Source organism: Neodiprion pinetum, chromosome 5 (genome assembly GCF_021155775.2).
Source record: "Neodiprion pinetum isolate iyNeoPine1 chromosome 5, iyNeoPine1.2, whole genome shotgun sequence".
Taxonomy (NCBI): domain Eukaryota; kingdom Metazoa; phylum Arthropoda; class Insecta; order Hymenoptera; family Diprionidae; genus Neodiprion; species Neodiprion pinetum.
The window spans coordinates 5,112,808-5,135,506 of record NC_060236.1 but is presented as its reverse complement, the minus strand read 5'-3'; the positions used below and the strand labels follow the sequence as shown (position 1 = coordinate 5,135,506).

The window sequence follows — 22,699 nt, the reverse complement described above, 5'->3', positions numbered from 1 at the left end:
ACTCTCTCTCTCTCTCTCTCTTTTTTTTCTTTCTTCCTTTCTCTCTTTCTTCCATCCTCCTCCTCCTCCTCCTCCTTCTCTCGACTCAGAAACGCGCCCGCGGCCAACCTCCTGTCGACTTATTCAGTTTTATCCGCTCGTGAAAGTCCTCCATCCACATGCCACGATGCTGTTACAGAAGGAAAAATAATATAGTGGGATAGGAAGAGCTTGAATTAATTTTTACCTAATAACGTCATAAAAATTGTATCATATAAATATATAAATATATAAATTTGAATAATAAAAATTTTGAAACGACGATTATTGAAAAAAGACATTGTATACGGCTAAGTCGATAATTGTGGAACGATTCCAGTTTTCCATAATTTTTAATTATTTCCCAGCTAATTCTATATATTTCAGTCAATTTTTAATAATCCAATTAATTGTCATTAATTCAGGTGAATTGGAACAACATCACAATTCTATCGATAACGTCGATTCACCGAGTCATTTTCCCCTCGGATATTATCAATAATATCCGCATTTCGTTTCTGTTTTCGATACATCACGTGACAAAGTTTTAATTTCCTCACATAATAGTCACGGTATAAATTTCAAACCTACGACACGTCGTTGATTGGTTTATGGTATAATAATAATATACGATACCACCGGCGTGACGTAACGATTCGTTATTCTGACCGATATTTATGACGTCATGTAACAATTCGTCGTCGAATTGTATCTCGAATACAAGTCGCCTGATAATATAATTGAAATGTTGTATTTTTTTTTTTTTTTTTACTACCATAATATACATCATTCGTTTATAATTTTTAATTTAATTTATTTTTATTTTTTTTTTCCTCCACCGTGCAGGCAGTTAATCAAATTCGCGATATTTCTATACTATAATATACATACATATTTACTACTCAGGCAATCGATCAGTCGTTTGTTTCGAAAATGAATCGATAAAATGAGAGAACACTTTTATAATCGTAAAACGATCGTCAGAAGATCTCGTTGATTTCTGGGCTGTTTTATGCGTTTTAAAAAATTGAAATTTATATTTGAATCGATAGAGAACCTGTTCATTTCTTTGTTAGGTGGATATCAGAATTATTATACCTAGTTTGTAATCGTGTAAAAATTACTCTCTCTCTAATGTCATTCAAATTTTTAGCATCGAATGGGGATATCGGTAGTCGACGGTTGCAATAACAGAGTTCTCGTTGTGTAAATCTATTATATTATCATAGTTGCTGTTGCTGCTGTTGCTCCACGGAACCGGCATGGCATCCGTTACAGGAAATGACGCATCGTGATTTCTCATGCCTATTCAAACCGGCGAACACTCGACTCGACGAACCGAATGAAACAGTATCGGTATTCGATGAATCGACCCTATTATTATTTTTTTTTTTTTTTACCCTCTCTCTTCTCTACCCTTTTCTCGTCTATTTTCTACTATCGCGTCATTATACGGTAATTAAATTAAGGAAAATTATAGTGCTTGTCGATATATTTGATAATAGAGAAATTTACATGAAAAGCATCGGTTTTTTTTTCAGTAAAGTTAGGTTGAAATGAGTCCTGGAAAACGTTTATGTCGGGAAATTTGATATATATATATGTAATTGATGCAAGACACACTTTACAATTGCAATCATAATTATAATTGTAATTCTTACAATTACTCTCACGATGATCGGCGTCGTTAATTATTAAATCAACGCCAGCTTTATATCGTCATACGATCATTAATCAGCATTATTATATTATATTACGCCGAAGTAAAGTCGTACAACATGCACGCCGATTCTTGTAATCTTAATTACTTACATACGAGCAACTCTCTGCACTCATCGTCGTCATCCTCGCCACTCAATCCACTTCTTCCACATAATTATAATATCATAAAACAGCACGCTCCGTACCGTAGCGACTTTTTTTAGTGTTGACCCTTTGAGTTACGGTGATTAAGTATTCTTGCCACCTGTTTTATATCTATTTTTTATACAGTCAAGTTTGAAACCGTATTTCTGATAGGATTCCAAAATCGTCCCGATATTCTTGTAAACATTCGATCAGTGCATGAATTTTTTGCCCGACGAAAGTTATTTTACAAAAAATTAACGCATACGGTAATATATTATAATTTCAAAAACTTGTAGAATATTATTATTGTCGTTGTTGTTATTATTATTACGCACAGTCGCGGTTTATATTTACGCGAAGGGCGTATGTGACATACATATAAGACGCGTCCCGATTTCACAGAAAGGATGTGACGGTCTGGATAAGCTTCACGGTCAGACCGGAAGACGGAAACCACTACGTACAACGTATAAAGTACGGCGAAGAAACGGTGGAGGAGATAGAGCGAGAGAGAGAGAGAGAGAGAGTGAGGGAGAAACCGAAGAAAATTGCGGAATTGTGGGTTTTTAATTTTTTCCGCGAATGAATAGACATTCTCGAATGCGACGAATGAAATTATTCACGCCTTGCAGGCGCAGCGTTTGCGATTTAAATACGTAGATGGAAATATGTATCCGTTTTTGTTATTATTTATTACAATTATATAGTATATAGGTACCTACGGAATATTCTGTAATTTTTATATAAGAGAATTGATTGACAGATTTTTCATGCGAATTGAACACGCGATGATGATGATGTAGTTTTATTAATATTTTATTAAGGAGGAAAAAGATAAGAAAGAAAAATTAAATTATTGTCGGTGAAATTGTCGATAAAGTTTTGACGAACTGGGTAAAAATGGTAACGGGAGAATTCGGTCGTAATATTGTAAATGAGAATAACCAAAAATATAATTGATAGACAAAATATTAAGAAAAAGTAGATTTATCATAGAATGATGAGAGAAATTCTTTGCAGAGCGTTCAATTCCCTACAAAAATACCTTCTTGTCTTATCGGTACATTAATGCGTTTACCAGTTATAGAATTCCAAAGTTTGAAATAAATAAATTCCCATGTTATATGATTAGGAAATAGAAAATCGCGATATGGCACCTCTAAATATTAATATTAATAACTCAAACTAGGACAGCTTATTTTTTTCGTCATCTGGAACAATGAATTTTCGACTTGAATTATGAAAAATCAACTAACTTTACATGTGTATATTAGGCCTAATGTATGTATATACACTAAGAAAAATTTCGTTTGTTACAGTAACTAGAAAAATTCAGTAAAACACGTGTCGTTGAAAAAACTGTTCGAATATTGTTGGAATTACGAAAAACGAGATACGCGTAACCATTTTCCGCTATCGTCGATCCTTTTTTTGGTTATTGCGACGCAAAATCAGTTTTTGAGGTTTGCTCTACTTTTTTAGTTAAACAAGGCTTTAACGTCAATTCATCGTTGCACGAGCATTAAATTTTCCTAACTATAATATCGTAACAGTGTTCGTAATGAGAAAGAATAGCAACGGATACCAGACTTTCCGGTAACGGCTGGAAAACTAATTTTCAGTTTCTACCTTGAACTATATTTTCCGATTGTGAGAAAAAATGAAAATAGTTGAGGAAATATTTCTCTGAGCGTAGATGAAATACACGTGTGAGGTGGATCGCTAGGCGAGAAGGCCGATGCACCCTGGTTTTTCGCAACTGCAGCGGGTATCGATTGTTCTAAAGCTCGGACTGCACCCTGATGTGCATGGAGTCGACGGTGCGGGCGTCCCAGACAACGAGAGAGGGTTGAAAGCCCTCGAGAACCGAGCACCGGGGGCACCCCCATAACACCTACCTTGCACTACACCCATACTGCGGGTTAATCTAGGCGTGCACTATTGATACGATATTCCGTCGAGAGTTGTGCGCCTGTAAAGAAAATCCGTTAAACCGTTTTTCAGAGGCTGCTAAGTTTGCCATTTAATCAAAATATACACATTTTAGCCTAAATTTCAGTATACTGTATGCGCATATTTGATCGTGGAAGTAACTGTGTGCAGAAAAAAAAAAAATGTACAAACGTAGAAAAATCAATCAACATTAATGCTACTATTCGATAAAATTAATATCAGCATCGTAAATGGAACATTTTTTTGTCAATCGTCCACTGATGTGAAACTCACAAAAAAATTAAGACACACGAACGATGCTTTATATTTTTATTCAATATTAGAATCAATGCTCACTGATTTCTCGCAGCGACAGATTTTTATTTATTTTTTTTTTAATTTTATTTCTTTATTTTCGTACAAACAAGTCCACCTGGGAGAAAATATGTACTGAAAATGTAGCAAAAACGTGTGTAATATTTTAAATGACAAACTTCACAGCTCTTGCGCGAGGGTTTAGGGTTGAGATGAAAGAGATCAGTGCTTTGAAGGAGATTCTTATTCATTTATTTCGAAACGGTCGAAATTCAAAAGAGTCCAATATAAACCCTCCCCCCAATACGCATGTAGTAATTTATTCAAAAGTATTATAAAACAATACTTGCAGACGTTTTATTTAATAGTTGCAGAGGGTATTGCTCTGCGTCCTTCGTTGGTGCAACGTTATCGTCGTCGAAAATAAGGGACACACGCGGCACGCAGCGAGAGGGCTAAACTCGTTCTTAATTATTTCAATTAAGGTAATTCCCCCGGTCTCGTTTCGACTCGTGTGCATATAGACATGATGCGTGTGTCGCTACGCCATGCTATTGTCTCCTTAAAAATAACTCCCGCAAATCTTTTAAGTCGTGACGATATGTCGTTGCTACTGCTGCAGGCGGCGTGACTCTATGAAGAAAAAACAACCATGAAAAAATATCGTATACTGTATGTGATAATATCTCTTTACCATTATTCATTGCATACCGTGTGAAGAAAAATATGCGCGTTGTAGTTTATTATAATTTAATATAATATTCGTTATAATATTAGTGTAACGATCAATAGATAATCTTATTGTTCCAGGTAATGAATTATGTTGTTTTTTTTTTTTTTTTTCTCTTTATTATTTTATTTTAATATCAATTTGATATTGGCGCATTTTTCAGCTAATTTCTATATTTCTAATAATAAATTCAAAAGAAAACCTTACACCCGTATTATTATCATGAAAACTCGATTATTTGTATCTACATATTTCAAATTCATTCAATAATATTGAGAAATATAGACATTTGCCCGAACGTTTCGTCGCGTTGATGTTACTATAAGGTATAATACATAATGACTCGAAACAGCTGTTGAAACGCGTTGTAATTCCACCGTTGGGTTAAATTTACATTATCGGAAATTGTGAACGAAAAGTGAACGGGAATTAATGAGTCGACGATGTCAAATAGTATTTTTGCAGGTCATCGTACGAAACAGTTGGTCAAACAGACTCAGTCGACGATATTAATAAAAATTTACTTTTCACGTAACGCATTCACCTTGCAATTTACATGCATTGTATTTGTGTTATACTGTACTTGATACGAATATTCGCGATGTTAGGTGTGCACTTACAATACACACACACACACGCATTATATATAACACATATAGTGCGCGAAGCGTAGTTTGTTTAATGTTTAACAAGCAGTTTCCTCCAACCGCTCGACGTTGTCGTGCATGCCTTGAAATAGGAACCCGTCCTTCGGTTTCGTTTTCGCGACAACGAAGTGGCAGGTACAAGTACAGAGAACGGTTCACATTGCACAGGTGTAATCTATTATACGTACACTGAGAAAGTTTCATTTTTTACAGTAACTAGAAAAATTGATTACAACAGTTATCGTTCAAAAAACTGTTTTTTTTTTTTAGTTAAACGAGGCTCTAACGTCAATTTATCGTTGCACGAGCGTTAAATTTTCGCAACAGTTGCAAGAAAATCTGGCAACGGTGATCGCAACGAGAAAGAATAGTAACGGCTGTAAAACTAATTTTTATTTTCTACCCATAAGTATATTTTCCGATTGTGGTAAAAAATGAAAATAGTTAAGGACCGTGCGGTAACCGGAACTAACAAATTTCTCTCAGTTTATGTATAAACGGGGAGTTGGCGAGTAGGTAGGTACGTAGTTAGTTGTACCGGAGAAATAGATGCGTAAACGATTATTTGTTATTCACATGGTCACTTGCACTCGCGACGTTACGTTATCCATGCCTCTATTCGCTTTACATATACCGCTGTGTTTTACCTGTATGCGTTATGTGTGGATTTATTGTACTACATGCACACGTAACGTAACATACGTACATGTGTTTATGTAATTATTCGCTATTCGCGGTGCAGCCGGAAGATTATATGGTATCATAGACGTACAGTAGTAGTCAAATCACGTACAACGTACGACCGCTGCTGTTGCTGATGCAACGTAGAAAAATAAAAAGGAAGAAGAAGAAGAAGAACGCCGCGAAGCGTATCAGTTACTGGCGCCCGATGCAGCTATCGCTCTGTGTCTCTTTGTGTGCTACACCTGTGTATGTACATAGTTACGTACGTGTAACCCTTTGATGCGAGCATTTTTTTCAAGCAGTCAAACTCCCTGAAATTGACAATTAGTAGGTGTATAAAAGTGCTCGAGATAGCTGATTTCAAAAATTGGGTCGGATTTGAGAAATTTTTTAAATTCGTATTGAAGGATCTTATATTAGCGAATTCGATCGATTTTTATATTTTCAATCCGTCGTAACGGATCCGCTATTTAGAATTTTGAAATTTTGACGTTGGATCTCTTTTCAGGGACCGCAAAAACCGCCGAGTACCAAATTTCAAGGAAATCGGATCAATTTTTGTATTTTCAGTCAGCGATACTGAATCCGCTAGTTTGAATTTTGAAATTTTGTGGTCGGAATTGTTTTTAGCGATCCCAAAAACCGAAGATCACCTGGTTCCACTTTTCTAGTCCCCGTAACCTTCCCGCAATTGCATTTATTCTGTAAGAACAGAAATTTTCAACACTTTATTTATGAGCAGTAGAAATGAAACCGATGATCCAAAAAATCTGAAACTCGGTGAAACATGATTCTTTTATACATTCTGTGCCAGACTTTTAAAAATCAATAAAATCGCCGATGGGGTGAGGGTCAGACGTAGGTCGGTTTGGGGTGGAATCCCTTATATTATATATAATATATATAACCTACTATATATTTCAAGGACCAGGTTATATTATTATTATTATTATTATTATTATTTGTTGTAATATAAAATAACGATGCATGAATTAGAAACATAAACAGGGTGTTGTTCAATCATCATGAAATTCTCATGGAATTTTACATTGTGCCTGAAATCTTTTAAACTTGAGTAACTAGGTTCAAAAAAAATTTAGCCAAATCTTACAATTTGTCGTTAAAATTCTGTATTACTGTAAACATTTTTTACCATAGCACGTGTATTTGTCGTTGAGCCTCCGAAAGTTGACTATATATTTTTGTCGATATTTTTATTGTATTTTCGTTTATCGTGTACTTGAAAATCGACTAAGAAAAATCGTAAATTTTATGTAGAAAAAACGTGGAAAACAACCGGACACCCTGATAAAGTTGAATTATTTTTGTACGTAATTCAATTCTTATTTGTAAAGTGCAAACTCATTGTCATGCTACGGATAGTGTTCAGGGTCTTGTGGTAGATATTCCCACGAGCGATACGTACGTACAATTGGGTGCAACGAATCTGAGACTGTTAATTTTTTCCACTAGACAGTTGTGTTGGCAACAAAGATAAACCTAAAGCGCCACAGTCGGCCGAGCGCTAAACTAACTCAATCTCATCTCAATAAATATAACGTAACCCACGACCGTCGAATCTAACCTTAGAATTGACGTGTCAATCAAAAAAGTCATTCAAGGTTAGATTCGACGATCATGGGTTATGTTACGTTTATTGAGATTGAGTTAGTTTCGCGCTCGGCCGACTGTGGCGCTGCAGGTTTCTATCTGTTGCCAACGTAACTGTCTAGTGGAAAAAATTAGCCGTCTCAGATTCATTGTCCCCGAGTGTACACTGCCGTATCGGATAAGCCTTGTCCCTGTCTTTTCACGTAATCCAGGAGACTTTAATGTCGTGCTGACTAACGCGGGTTTACACGCATCGATGCACGGAGCAGCCGAGCTCCATTATTACATACATACACACACATGCATGCGTCTATATTGTCACACATACGCGATGCGGATATAAATACAGGTATTACATACCTTTTTGTCCCAAAAACTTGTACGCAACGCTGTGTAATTTATGTAACACATAGCTAATGCAATCAACCGTACGTTCTATCTATCTGACTATACATATAAACTATACATGTACGTACAGTGCATACCTGCTGCCAAAAAGGCGCGGAGAGACCTTAAAAATTTCTCTCACCCGTTTAATGTTACGTAATATTAAAAGTTCTCGGTAATGCCAAATTATCCGTTACTTTTTGCGGGGCTTTGATCACAATATATATATCTTGTTGTATACTGTTTTTATACATGTATCGCGTATAATACACGCTTGACATTCGAGAATTTGAATAGAAAAATGATATACGTTTTAGAATAATTATTCTAGAATTTATGTAGAACCACATGGAAAGAATAATGAATTTTTATGGAGAGTGCAAGTCTGATTACAAAACAATAAGCTATCATACTTTTACACACTTGCCCGGAACATCCGATTGTACGTATTGTTTACAATAAACGAACAAAGTTTCGATAAATTCAAGTTATTTGAACAGTCATTTCCTTAGTATCATATTAAATGTAATTGCCGAGTTTTTTTCTTCCGATTCGATCGGATTTGAAATTTTCGTCCGCCGTATTGGATCCGCCATCTTGAGTTTTTAAAAACTGCCTTCAGATTCGTAAATTTATATATAAAAAATGGATATAAAAGTACGATTCAAAGGGTTAACGGTTACTAACTCAAATCCCATTTAAATCTACAATCCGCATGCCGTCTTACAGCCTCTTTTTTATCGTGACAATTTCAAGGTTTAACATACGTGTATACTAAAAGCCTACTATACGCGTATAATAATAATACACTTGTGCACGCAGGCTGCCCTCCTAACTGGGACAAATACGCGACGAGAGTCAAGGATTCTGGAATTGATGCGTCATTCATCTCGTCTAGCCTTCATGTTACAGGTACCCATAACCCAGGACTGAAACATTCCAAGTTGCGCTAGCTCTCCTCGTTTCCAGGGTTAACAAACCGATTTCAACTCATATGGGGGGGGGATTCATTGTTTCATTGTTTCTATTTTGTGAAAATTTATCGAACCATGAAACTTGGCAACTTTCAATGCATTTTGCATTTAAAATTTCAATTTTCCCCCTACCCTTGCACGTGTCAATATTATCAAAGTAAAATTTATGTTCACAAAGGATTATTTTTTCTCTACGATACGATGATATTTTTTGGGTTGCGATAGAAAAAAAAATTCCAAAACTACCAAAATAACGAAGACGCTGACGCGTGTCTAATTTTTCTCTGTTTGGTCAGTGGTATGAAAAAATATTGGAACCGTTATTCTTACAACCATCTGACTTGAAAACTGCGAAGCCTCCTTTGGTATAATTTACACGCTTATTCGTCGCGCCTATCCTTTGTATCGTACGTATGCGAGAAATGAGAGTACATCGTGCATCAGTGACCCGTATTTCTTCCGGACCAACAATGTAACGTAGGCTGTCACTTTCGGCTGCATTGTTTGCTCCGCTATGATTCATTTTACTTTTACTCGTTCATTGTTTGACCGAACGTCTCTCCGCCCTAATAAAGTGACTGCGCCTCGATGTCAATCTATCAAATTTCCCTTTCTCCCCATCTGATGCTGCGTGTGTTCGAGCTATGGTACGGTCTGAGCGAGCTTCTGTATAATGATAACTCAAAAAACGCGAACCGCGCATTTTACGATTTATGAGAGTGAATTTTGCTTTTTTAATTATATACTTTTAACCGCAGTTCAGTTAATGCGAGGGTAAGACAAAACCGGTTTTTTTTTTTTTTTATCGTTTTGGAATAAATTTTTGTCGATATTTACAAATTGCGATTTTTTTTTTTTTTGAAGCTACAACTCGTTTTGGAAATTATTTAACCCTTTGAGTCACGCGTTATTGTACCGAGTCAAATTTTATAACAAGATCGTATTCTGTCGTTTTTGGGGTTGCTGATTACGAATATGAAATCAAATTTTGAAAATTCAAGATGGTGGATCCAATGTGGTGGGCGAAAGTTTTAAATTTGCTCGAATTCGGTGAAAAAACTTTATGCAAGGGTTTTCGGGACCGCTGATTTGATTCAGATTCGTAATCAGCGACCCTAGAAACTTAAAATTTATGCAAAACATGTAACTTTCTCCGAAATGAATTGTTCCTTCAATTTTCGCGATTTTTTTCAGTCTATTTGCTTCTAACAATAATAATTTACATTATATCGCAACGATTACCCTCGAGTATGGAAAACCTATTGGTATACCATCAGAAATATAAAAAAAAATGGCACCGAAATATGTTGAATATTTCTCTGAATATACAAAAAAAATTTATATAAAATAACTCTCAGGGTTTCCTCAGCTCAGGAAAAAAAAACCCCTCGTATAAATTGAAATCTTTAAGTACACGTCGTTGTTATAATCAGAAATATGAAATTGGAATTACCCCGAGATGGTAAGAAATAATATGTCGCAGACAATTTCCGTAGGAAATATTTTCCAGAAATATTGTTTCCGTTACTGTATAAACTATATTTATAGGGCTGGGAAAATTTATTGGTCAACTTGTGCGTAACGCGTTGGATATTTCCTATTATATTATTAATTCAACCACCTTTTAATAACGCAATTGTATGAGATTTCACAACTCTGGCAATGAAAGCGGAAATTTGCCTCGACTTGTGCGTACAAGTGTAACACTTATTCCGTATAATATCGGATCGCGCATTTTAACAACGAAAGCTCGGGGTTTAATATTACGAATGACAATTTATTTACGGCTGACAAGAGTTGTTGAATGGCTTCCAGTGACATTATTATAATAATAACAACAATTATTGCAAATCGAGTATGTATTTATGTATTATAACTTTAAATCTTCATCGAAACTAAATACATATCGATTCGCAAATTTTTTTTTTATATTCGCTCGATTATCTTCTCTCCCTCTCTCTCTCTTGATTTATCCTTCGTTTTTACGTTTTTTTTTTTTTTCTTAAGTCTTGCGCAGCCAATCAATCGAATCGTTAGTCGGTGCACGCCCAACGACGCTGCAGCATTGCAGGTTTTTGACGTCGCCGATCCTTGACTTCCGCTTCCGGCCTGTCGCGGTCATTTCAATACCTTAGTCAGATGGCATGATCCTCCATTAATGATAGGATAGGTTATGATGGCCAATTCACGGATATTTTATATACATTCTTTGTTTACTTAAACAATTATCAAGATATTTTCCACGCATTAAAAACCGTGGAAGTAAAATCGATGAATCTGTTACACCGCGGTGTGTTTTTTTTTTTTTTTTTTTTTTTTTTTGGAAAATTACATTAGCTGATTGAAAACATTTTTATTATTATTTTCTTTCTTTTCCGTTACTCAAAATTCTATCCAACCAATCACGTTGCCTAATTAACTTTACAACAGACTGTTTAACATCGTTTCGCAAACTGTCAAGAAGAAATCAAGCAACCGTTGCGGTATCGACAATTGTAATTAATTACGTTTCATTGCCTCCTGTTACCTATTAATTACCTTGATTGATTAATCAAAACATCTCGTTATTTTTCCCGTCGAACGATCGCGTGTTGGAAAATTATTTCACCGCCGTGCCGCAAGTTTACATTATAACCCAACGTCACTTTGATCTGTGTTCAGCTTAACTGACCCTTATATATATATATATATATATATAATTAACCCAACTTCAAAGAGCTTTCACGATATATTCTTCACTGGACATGGGTCTAGGTACATACATATATATGTATATAATACAAGTACATAGAAATTTTCTCTCTCTCTCTCTCTTTTTTTCTTTGACGTAAGAAAAATTGACTTTTGTTCATTCGGAGTAAAAGCTGTTCTGCTTGAATCCATTTTGCCAAAATTTCGCGAGGATGTAAAATGTTATTTTCTTGACGCCAGGATTATTAAATTTCTTTTACTTTAACTCTTCGTCATTTTGATTTTTTACGCATCATTCGAAGTCCGAATCAGTTTTCTTAATTTTTCTTTTGTTACAACGGTTATTGTTTATTCTCTTTGTGCCGCCAGCAGCAGCAGCAGCAGACACTCTTGACTCTCACTCCTCGTCTCGTCTCAGACACTCGCTGCAAGCCTGCCCAGATGGCTGTTATAAATTCTCAAATAATTACACCATTGTCTTTGTTCCGTGACGCGGACCCCGGCATATTAGCTAATTAATATTCACGCCTCGTTCCGGCCTGCAGGAAAAAGCCAACGAAATTATCATACGCGTATTACTTGTAACGTTATTATATTTATACAGGGTGGCCACACACCTGAAAAATTTGAAAAAAAACCTGAAATTGTCGGGGAATTTTTAATTTGCTCGTTAGGAAATAACAAAAATATCAGTCCTCTTTCATGGGAATTAGAAATGATTGTTTCAGGTAACGAATTTACTTTTTTTTTCGGCGAGAAAACAAATTTGCTTGAACTGTGGGTTTTTTTTTTTTTTTTTCACAAAACTTTTTTGCCACCCTGTTATAAACCTACACCGATGCCTGCAGGTGTTGGACGTCTGTTTCATCAGGTTTACGGAACCATCATCCGGAGTTAAGGATTATAAGGGAGAGTTCCGTTTTTACAATTTCTTTTTTTATCCTTTATTTTTCAGGCTTCCATGGACTTGCCGCCAGACAAAGCTAAGCTGCTCAAACAGTACGACGACGAAAAGAAATGGGACATCGTATGCGATCAGGTGAGAAAAGAAAATTCTCTTACTTTCCATAACGCAGCTTCGAATCCAGGGCTCTTCGTATATATTATTTATTTTTTTCCATTTTCTTTTCAATCACATTTCAATTCAACGATTATTCCACAATTTTTTTTTTTTTTTTTTTTCACATATATTTTGAAGTTTCGAACTAGCGATGATCGCGTATCGAAATATAAGTTTTCGGAATGTATCCTCGGACTATATTTTTAACTAGAAATCACCGAATTATACGTATTAGAAAATGTAAATACGGAGAAAAGTGGAAAAGAAAATAAAATAAAAAAACAAACAAACAAATTACTACTTTTTCAACCTTGCTTCGAGTTCTATGGTCAAATTAATTTCGAAATATCAAGTTTTCCTTGTATGATACGGTATAATTTGTACAATCATTCGTACGCGTTACGTACCGTAATTAACGATGAGAAACGCGGTGCATTGACATTAAAAAAAAAATAAAGTGATATCCGTGACCGTTAATATCCATCAACTGTAAACATCTGGTATATATGTATATATATATATATATATATATATATATATATATATATGTATATATATGTGAGACACGGTATATATAACACAAATGTGTATATATGTACAACACGTGGGCTTGTTCAATTTCTCTTTTCTCAATAATAATACATTCAGCAACTAATTTCGTACGAGAATGTTGAAAATTTTATATTCCGTGTTTAAATCGTTCTCGTTGAAATTATATGTTTATACATATGTATATATATATATAAAATGTGACACACTTGTATTAATAACATAACATAAACAGGTATAACATTTAAGCTATTTATTTATACATACATCAGCAACAATCTCCTCCCAATATTTTCGATTCGTATGATTTCTTCGCGGTATAATTAACACTTTTCTCCCACGTAATAGATTTGTGAAAAATTGTGCATCAAATCTTGCGTATACTGCAAAAGATGCTGCTGCGTAAACAATTTGCATGATTCTAACGTCCCCGTTGTGCGTATACCTCTACACATACAGCAGAGTATGTAATGTACAAACAACGAACATCTGGCAACCAATTGTCGCTTCTTTTTAAATGACGTCGTGACATGTGCATCTTGTAATATCTGGATGACAGCGTAACCTGACTTATTTTGTTGATATCATCGTTGTTGTTATTTATTCTCAGAATACGAATGTCTCTGTCGTTGTTGTTGCACTATCCGCGCATTTTCCCCGTAAATAAATTTTTACCGCAATTTAATCATAGAAAGATCTTTTATAATTTAGCAAAAAAAAAAAAAAAAACAAACAAATAAACTGTTACCTTATCCAATGTTCCGAAAATCGAGAGAGCCGCGCGGGGTAATGAAAAGATTATAAAAGTCTATTCAGCTACTTCTGACACGTTATATTATAATAATATTCTAAACGTGCACACGTGTTTAGTCCACTGACATGCGTATGTTTAATGAATAGACGCTGTGCGTGTATAATGATAATAATGATGACAATGATAATAATAATAATAATTATATACGGACAACTGAGAAAACACGAAATATGGAACGTCGACGCATACGTGTTATGTACAACTTTACGTATGTACGTGTATGGGTAAATATGTGTGTCGGGTATAAAAGAGGGGAAAAAAATAAAATGAAATAAGACTATGAAAAAAACTAGACTAGGCAAACATGCCGGGGCGGCTACTGTTTGGGAAAAAGCAGGAAGTTGGGGGATTGAAAAAAGTTGGAGAATTTGAAAGACGATCAGAATTTTGCGTAGGGTGTAATTGAACGAGGAAGGATAAAGATTCCGTGGCAAAGAAATAAAATCATGCACGATGTATTTTTTATTTGGTATACCCGAATTGGCAGTATTAATTTGAATTTTTAGTGGGAAATCAGAAAAGTTATTTGGCTATTATTTTTAGCGTTCACGATGGAAAAGAAATTTGTACGAATAAGGGTTTAGAAATTATTTACTTTTTTCTTTTTTTTTTTTCAACGAAAGTGTCAATTTTTTCTTCCTTCTTTTCCGGTACATTGAACGCGGTTTTCTCAAAATTCCTTGACGAAATTTTTTTTTTTATACTGGACACAAATGATGTAATTTACTTTCGGCAGGTAAAGTTGTAACAAAGTAAATTTTAAGTAACGCATGATTCATCTTGCGGCTAGACTGCGGGTTTGAAAAATTATATTTAAGTTATTAAAATCTGTGATCTAACGCATATTTATAATACATGGCCCAATTACGGTGAATGCCGTATCGGTTCTCGTTATTTGAAACGTTCCTAAACGAATGACAATACGTAACCTGAATTCTTTTCGGGCATTAGCAAATATTATTCAAATGGTAATTAACCTTTTTTTCTATCCTCTCTTTCGTTTCGACAATTTTTATACTCTTGTATGTATAATTATACGTTCATCTTCTCAATATAATCTCTACATCGAATCGAACGCGATGAGAGGGGGAAAAAAAAAATGGTTGTGTAAAAATAAAGCTCGACATACGAAAAAGCTACTCGTTTTTTAACAATAAAAAAAAATAATATGACTAACCTAGTCATGATTCGGTCAATGAATATTTTAGTAAAAGCTTATCTTTTCAGTGGGGGCAAAATTTTTCCTGCGTGATATTGAATGAAATATAAAATCTGTGTTTACTTATGTATTATATGGTAAAAACAAAAGGACACAACGAACAAAAATAAAAGCATGAACACGCAGCAAAACAACGTCCGTGACAAGCAATTAACCTAAATGACTCGGGTCTATAGCTGTTCGTGATTCGTGCACTATCTTATATAAATTCCCGAAAACGAGAGAACACCGTTAATTTTTCGCTTTTAAGCGATGAAACCTGCAATCAAATGAAATGAAAAATCCATTCACATTTTAATACCTACTGATAACAGGAAGCTTAACTCAAATTGTCACGGTATAACATCGTATCATTATCATTTAACAACGTGTAATTTTTTTCATCGAAAAGCTTAATTATTTATACTTATTATAATCGTGTACATTGTTACACTTTTACGAATATATTTATCAATGCATTATACGGTGAAAGTTGGCAAGAATGTTTTCTGGCTGACGGTAATAATATATGCTCGATATATTCACGTCTGTATATATAAAATTGCATCGCACACGTTCGTAATACATTCGAATAGATGTATGTACCCACTTTTCCTTGCACGAAGAGGAACGTCGTAATGTGGCGTTAAGAATTACGTCGTAACGTAAACTTTCGCGACTGCATTTTAGTTTACTTGGTGTGGAAAAATTAGCCTTGATATTATTACAGATGTTAGTATTAATATTTTAATACTATCGTATGTTTTTACGAAGCACGTACACTGTCAAGAAAAGTTTCATTTGTCACAGTAACTAGAAAAATTCAGTAAAACAAGTATCGTTGAAAAAACTGTTTGAATATCGTTGGAATTACGAAAAACGAGGTACGCCTGACCATTTTGCGCTATCGTCGATCCTTTTTTGCTAATTACCACGCAAAATCAGTTATCGGGGTCGCTGATTACGAGTCTGAAATCAGATTTTGAAAATTTAGTACGACGAATCCAACCAGCGCTCCCCGAAAACCCCTGAACAGAGTTTTTTGACCGTGTTCGATCAAATTTGAATTTTGTTCCACCGCATTGGATTCACCTTAGCACAATAATGTGTGTCTCAAAGGGTTATTGCGATCTGCAAACGAAACACCAGCAGCAGTAGCTCGAGGAGATCATATTGCAAATCTCCGGTATGAAAGGGAACGAGTTTTTTGAACTGGGTCAAACCGTGCCGTGATAAATACAGGTGTATATATATGTGTATATTTGCGGGTATATATGTGTATATATAGGTGCATAATGTGGTCCGATTGTCAGTGTTTTAAAAAATTCTTCACGTACCATCCGAACAATTAATTATTTATATAATAATACACATAATTATTGAGGTCTTATTAACGTGCGAAAATCCATAAGACATTGGCCTTTGTTTGTGATTTTTTTTTTCTTTTTTTCTTTTTTTCTTTTTTCTTTCTCCTTTCAACTTTATTCCAGCCTGACATCCGATGCGTGTAGTTTCTTGTTAGGCATATACATATAAATAAATATGAGCCAACTGTGCGGCTAACAATAAGAATATCGTAATTATAATCCAGGCTTGAGAAATAATTAAGTATAAAATTGAAGCAAAGCGATGAATTCATTTCTTTTGTTCATCAGATAACATTTGGTACCGAAACAATCGTCAAAAAATCGTGTATTATGACGGTGTGAGATTTGCGAGGTTTTTTTTTTTGTTCTTTTTTTTTTTTAAATTATCTCTTTCCGAAAGTCTTAAAAAATTACGACGAAGAAGCGGAAGACCGAAGACCATGTTATTATCGGTTAGAGTTACCAGCGTGAAATATCGAGACGAAGAAGTAGAAATAATTTACTAGATAATTCGTCGGGCGTTGGCTGCTGACAGACTCACACCGACATTCTTTCGTTTCTTGTTGCCGCTTCGTAGCGACGATCCGATGGGAAAGGGAACACAACTGGATAAAGGAAGGGGAAAGGAATCGGGCGAAGAAGAGGTCTGAAAAAAGACTCCGCATCCTCTCCATCCACCTTCTTATCTCGATCGTATGCAAATCAGCTCTATTTTTATATTATATACCTGCTGATGCACGAGACAATGTTGCGCATCTCGATATATTCTGATGAGTCTGAAATTCCTCGCGGAGCGCGAATTTTTCCCCAACTCCAACGTTGCAACTTGTCGTTGGTAGCTAATTATGCATTTTTACGTAGAATATAAAAAAACGTCATCTCGCTATTTTTTTTTTTTTCCATAATATTTTATCAAGTCTGGCGAACCGTGTAATTAAAACAAGACATTATATGTATATCCGTGTTGTAAAAGCTCGATCGACGTCATCAGCTTCAATGTTATTGTAAAAACGTACGTTGGCAATTTTTCTTTGTCTTCCATTTTTACCAAATGTACGATGTCGAGGGAATGATGTTTTTTTTTTTTTCTTTTTTTTTTTCTCTTCAATGGAATACAGACATATTAAGTTTATCAATTTTAATGGAAAACTTTGGGAAGAATTGTGACGAGCTTTAAAATAACACCGAATAGTCGGAATTTAACTTGTTGGAAAAAAATAAAGAAAGTTCTGGAAACAAATTTTTCAAACATTCGAGAGTTGGGAAGTTTTGAAGAGGAAAATCTTCTCTTCGACTTCGTTCGAATTTCATGTTTCAACTCGGAGTTTATCCCGCGCCTGCGGTATCGTGTTTAAATATTAAATATATACACCTGCGTGCCACGCGTTGTTATCGTTGTTGTTACTATTATTATTATTATTTATGTATATACTTTATGTATATATATTTGTATCGTGGCGCGGTTAGAATTTTGAATTATGCACCACGTGCATAGCGGCAGACCGGGTTCGATCGATAGGTCAGGGCCGTTTCCCAGAGGACTCTGACCTCCGCTACTGCACGTGCGACAGCTCGGGTGCATCGGAGAAACTTTTACTCCGCAGTGCAGGCAGGGTTAAACATCCCGGGAAAAAAATGATGGATATTACATGAACACTGAGAAAAATTTCATTTGTTGGAGTAACTAGAAAAATTGGGTAGAACAGTTATCGTCAAAAAAACAAAAAAAAAAAACTGTTTGAATATCGTTGGAATTACGAAAAACGAGGTATCGTCGATCCTTTTTTGGTAATTGCAACGGAAAATCAGTTTGTAAGGTTTACTCTAGTTTTTTAGTTAAACAAGGCTTTAACGTCGATTTATCGTAGCACGAGCATTAAATTTTTGCAACAGCTGCAAGAAAATATAGAAATAGTGATCGTAATGAGAAAGAATAGCAACGGATACCAGACTTTCCGGTAACGGCTAGAAAACTAATTTTCATTTTGGACCTGGAACTATATTTTTCGACTGTGGTAAAAAATGAAAATAGTCAAGGACCGAGCGGTAACCGGAACTAAAAATTTCTCTCAGTGTACGACAAGAATTACTATTACTATTTCACCAAGCATGAAATTGAGGTTAGGGTCGCGTAATGTCAGATTTGTTTGCGACAGCGCGTGCGCGCAGTGCAGAAAAGACTGCTTTTAAGTCCTAGGAGTCAAAAGTGATATTTTCTGTACTCCGCGCACGCGCATTCGCAGAATCACTCGAACGTCATTGAAACGCCTACTTTGCGTACGGGAAAACCGCGTAAAACATGCTCGCGTTACTGTATGAAAAATAGTTGTAACATAATCACGAGAATCGATCTCTTTTTTGATTCTACACTCATTTTAATATCCGTATTCGCTCGGTGTAGAAAATCATATAATTTAACGGGCGGAAATATAGGCGTGAATTAATTTGAAAATCGAATGAGTGAAATGTTCTTTGAAATTGAGGCATCGTTTCAAATCACACACAGCCTTGCCAGCGTTGTGAGTCTGGCTGTAATATGACCGATGATTTCAATTCAATAACATCGATTTAGATTGAATTGAATTGATTTTTAACTCGATCAATTTTTGTCGATTAATATTCCCACTTTACAAAGCTATTCTTCATTCGATTTCCGCTTTTACCGATCCTATCACATCCAATGATTACCGAGTTTTTATACGACGATTATATTGTACTATCAGTAATTCGTAATCCCATTATTCCACAATCTTTCTACATATTATATATCTAATCTAAAAACAATTGAGAATCGATGAAAATCACATCGCGTCACCGATAAGATTTGTAAGAAATTGCCAGCAATCACTTGGAATATCAGTTTTGATGAATTGAAATCAATGATTTCCGAGTGAATGAGAAGACCGGAAACTCGGATATCGTTCACGTGTCTAGAAGTCGGCACGGTCGGCTTTTAGGATTGATTGGCATTTTACGCGTTGCAATCGTTATAGCTGCAGATTGGATTATACTTGTATCTCTGTAGCGCTGATATCGGGCTTGAGCCTCATATTCGATAAATCTACCTCCTCGGAGGTTGAATCGAATTTAATCATCTCTCGACAAATCCTCAATCCCATGGATTCATGTAACTATTATCAACGGATCATCCAACTAAAGCTCTATTCAATAACAATCAGTTATGTATAACGCAGGGTTTTACAAACGTATAAATAATACGTACGATAGTTGTTATCGGTGTAGAAACTTATCGCTGTCTTTCGTTAGCTTTCGTTCAATTCATTTCCTACGCGGTTCGTTTTCCTCTTTATTTTTCTTTTTTCTTATCATTTTTTTTTTTTTTTTTTTTTATCGATCTCCGAATCGGAAATATGTGATTATACTTTTCCTCTCTCGCGGATCCAGCGTATAAAATAAATACTTTGGGGGTGTAAAGTGTCTCGGGACGTGGAAAATGAACACCCCGTAGATAGATAATCTCGCGTGGGTAACTCGAGACGGATGTAACGCAAGCCGCGTTATTATACGAGAGAAGTTTGAGGAGAGTGTATATATGAGCACCCGCAAAAAAATCCACAGCATCCCTCTCATCTGGATCCCTCGTCGTCTTCGTTTCACTTCTACGAAACGATCCCTCAGCCAAGGTTCGGCAACGAGTCGTTGGTATACACTTGTACGTGTATAATAATTATAATAACAACAACGGCTTGTCAAAAGAATGAAAAAAAAAAAACAACAATAACGAGCTACTAAAATTAAAAAAAGACTCGAGAGCAAAGAAGAGGGGAAAAATTAAAAAGACGTTATAATATTACGTACATACATGGTGACGAGAATATTAAAATTTATTTACAAGTATCGCATATTGGTATAATATGCGTGATAATATTTATTTCGTTATTTAACCCACACACGTGTTATAGGCTTGATATCCACTTATAGCCGAAAAAAAGGAAACCAGATTAATATAAACTATTATTATTACATATGTTGGTATTTCCGGAGAACGATGCGACGATACTGAAAGTGCAGTCTATGTATACCTGGATGTAATTTATACTATAGTGAAAAAACTTGATCGGTTATACTTGAGAATGTGCGATCTGATCGATCGATCGATCAAACGACGGCAATTTGTCATTCGATCGTTTGTGCCTTGAATGTAAGAAGTCGCGTTGTACTTCTTAAGCACGTGTATAATACTTTTTTTGAGAAACAGTTTGGAAGAAAAATTATAATTATGTTAAATAAATGGACAATATCGCGTCATGAATTTAGTATAAAATATAAAGTTGGTGTAATAAATGTAAAGAGATATCGAGAGTGTAGATGATACTGGTAGATAGACTTCGGTATCTCAGTCTGCAAACAGAATCCCGAGCTCTCATTCAAGCGAAAGAATGTCGACCTACACTCTTCGCCTCGGAATATCAATTGATCGGATCGTCGTCGCTCTCTGTGGCTAACCTAGGTGGTAGGTATAGCTATTTAAACAACCACTACCCACTACATTTGTATATTACGAAAGAAGGGACCTTTGACTTCAACCGTCACGAACTCGTGTGCATGTATAATTCTCTTTTTTCTCTCTCTCTCTCTCTCTCTCTCTCTCTCTCTCTCTCTCTCTCTCTCTCTCTCGCTCTCTTTAGATATTTCTACTCGTCTATTTTACCGTTCGAAATAAATTAACCTCGAGTAGTACATACGTTCATGTATTATACATACCTTGTACCGAAACACTAATTGCGTAACAGTTAGTGGTATTTTATTTAATTTAAACATTTTATTTTTTACTTTCTATCACCGTTTTATGGTCAGAGCACGTGATAAATTTGAACTAGATTTCGTACTTTTATTTTCCAACCTATTTGAATTGTATTGCCAGAGAATTTTGTACCAACCCGGAGAATTATTTGACGAATACAAGTTTTGTTATTTTTTTTTTTTTATTTAGAATGAGACATTTTGTCCAAAATTAAATATTGAAAAATTTATTTCTTCGTACTGATCAACACTGATCAATCAACCCCACGAATGGAAAATCATCACTCCGATAAATCTGTAAATATTGTGAGAAATAATGTAAAAAATCTTAATAAAAAAAAACACCATATCTATAATTATTTCGAGGTCTTAAGTAACAGAGAGAGAGAGAGGAAAAAAAAATCTATTTATTCCAAAACAAATTCCCTGCAGCACCGATCCTTTCGCCAAGTTTCAGACCGCTCCTTATGTTTCTATCCTCTTTCTAATATATTAAGGTGGATAACGAGGTATATATAAATGCATATATCTAGGATGCGACGTTATTCAGGATCGCCCTTAGCCTCTTATCGTTGATATTTATAGGTGTACACATGTATGCACAACTGTATGCGTATACATATATATATATATATGCGTAGAAATAAAGTAGTCTTGTGAGGTGAACACACATGAACGAGAGTATAAAACTAAGCCACGGGGAAATAAAGGGGGAAAATCTAGCGGTCACAAATCAGCGCTGTCTAATTTAGAGATGGACTGAAATATTCGAAACGCTGCGCCAGGATATGGGATTTAACGCGTGGGCGGCGGAGGACGAAACAAGGTGCGGGAGATACCGAATGCTTTCCTTTTATACTTATACTATATGTATACTCTACACCCACCAGTCGACCAGGTTTTACTAGCCGCAGCAATCGAAGCGATCTCTCTTAACGACCTCCCAACACACTACAAAGGACTCTTTAACGTACAATGCGCTTAATTAATTTTAATCCATGATGCGTTACAGATATTTCAATCCATTTTTCTTTCACCGTGAAATTCAAACATTTTTAAGCGATATTTTAAGCGGATATACTCGAGAACTTGTAAAATTTTATGGATAAT

At 35.3% G+C, this 22,699-nt stretch overlaps 1 protein-coding gene across 3 annotated transcripts in view; it reads left to right on the top strand.

Annotated features, from left to right (window-relative positions):
• Positions 1–22,699, top strand: part of Frl (formin-like protein) — a 45,287-nt gene that overhangs the window by 10,433 nt on the left and 12,155 nt on the right. For all 3 annotated transcript variants that reach the window (XM_046625812.2, XM_046625810.2, XM_046625813.2), the window contains exon 2: positions 12,793–12,876. In XM_046625812.2, the coding sequence (XP_046481768.1) occupies positions 12,793–12,876 (84 nt within the window). The remainder of the gene's footprint in view (positions 1–12,792; positions 12,877–22,699) is intronic.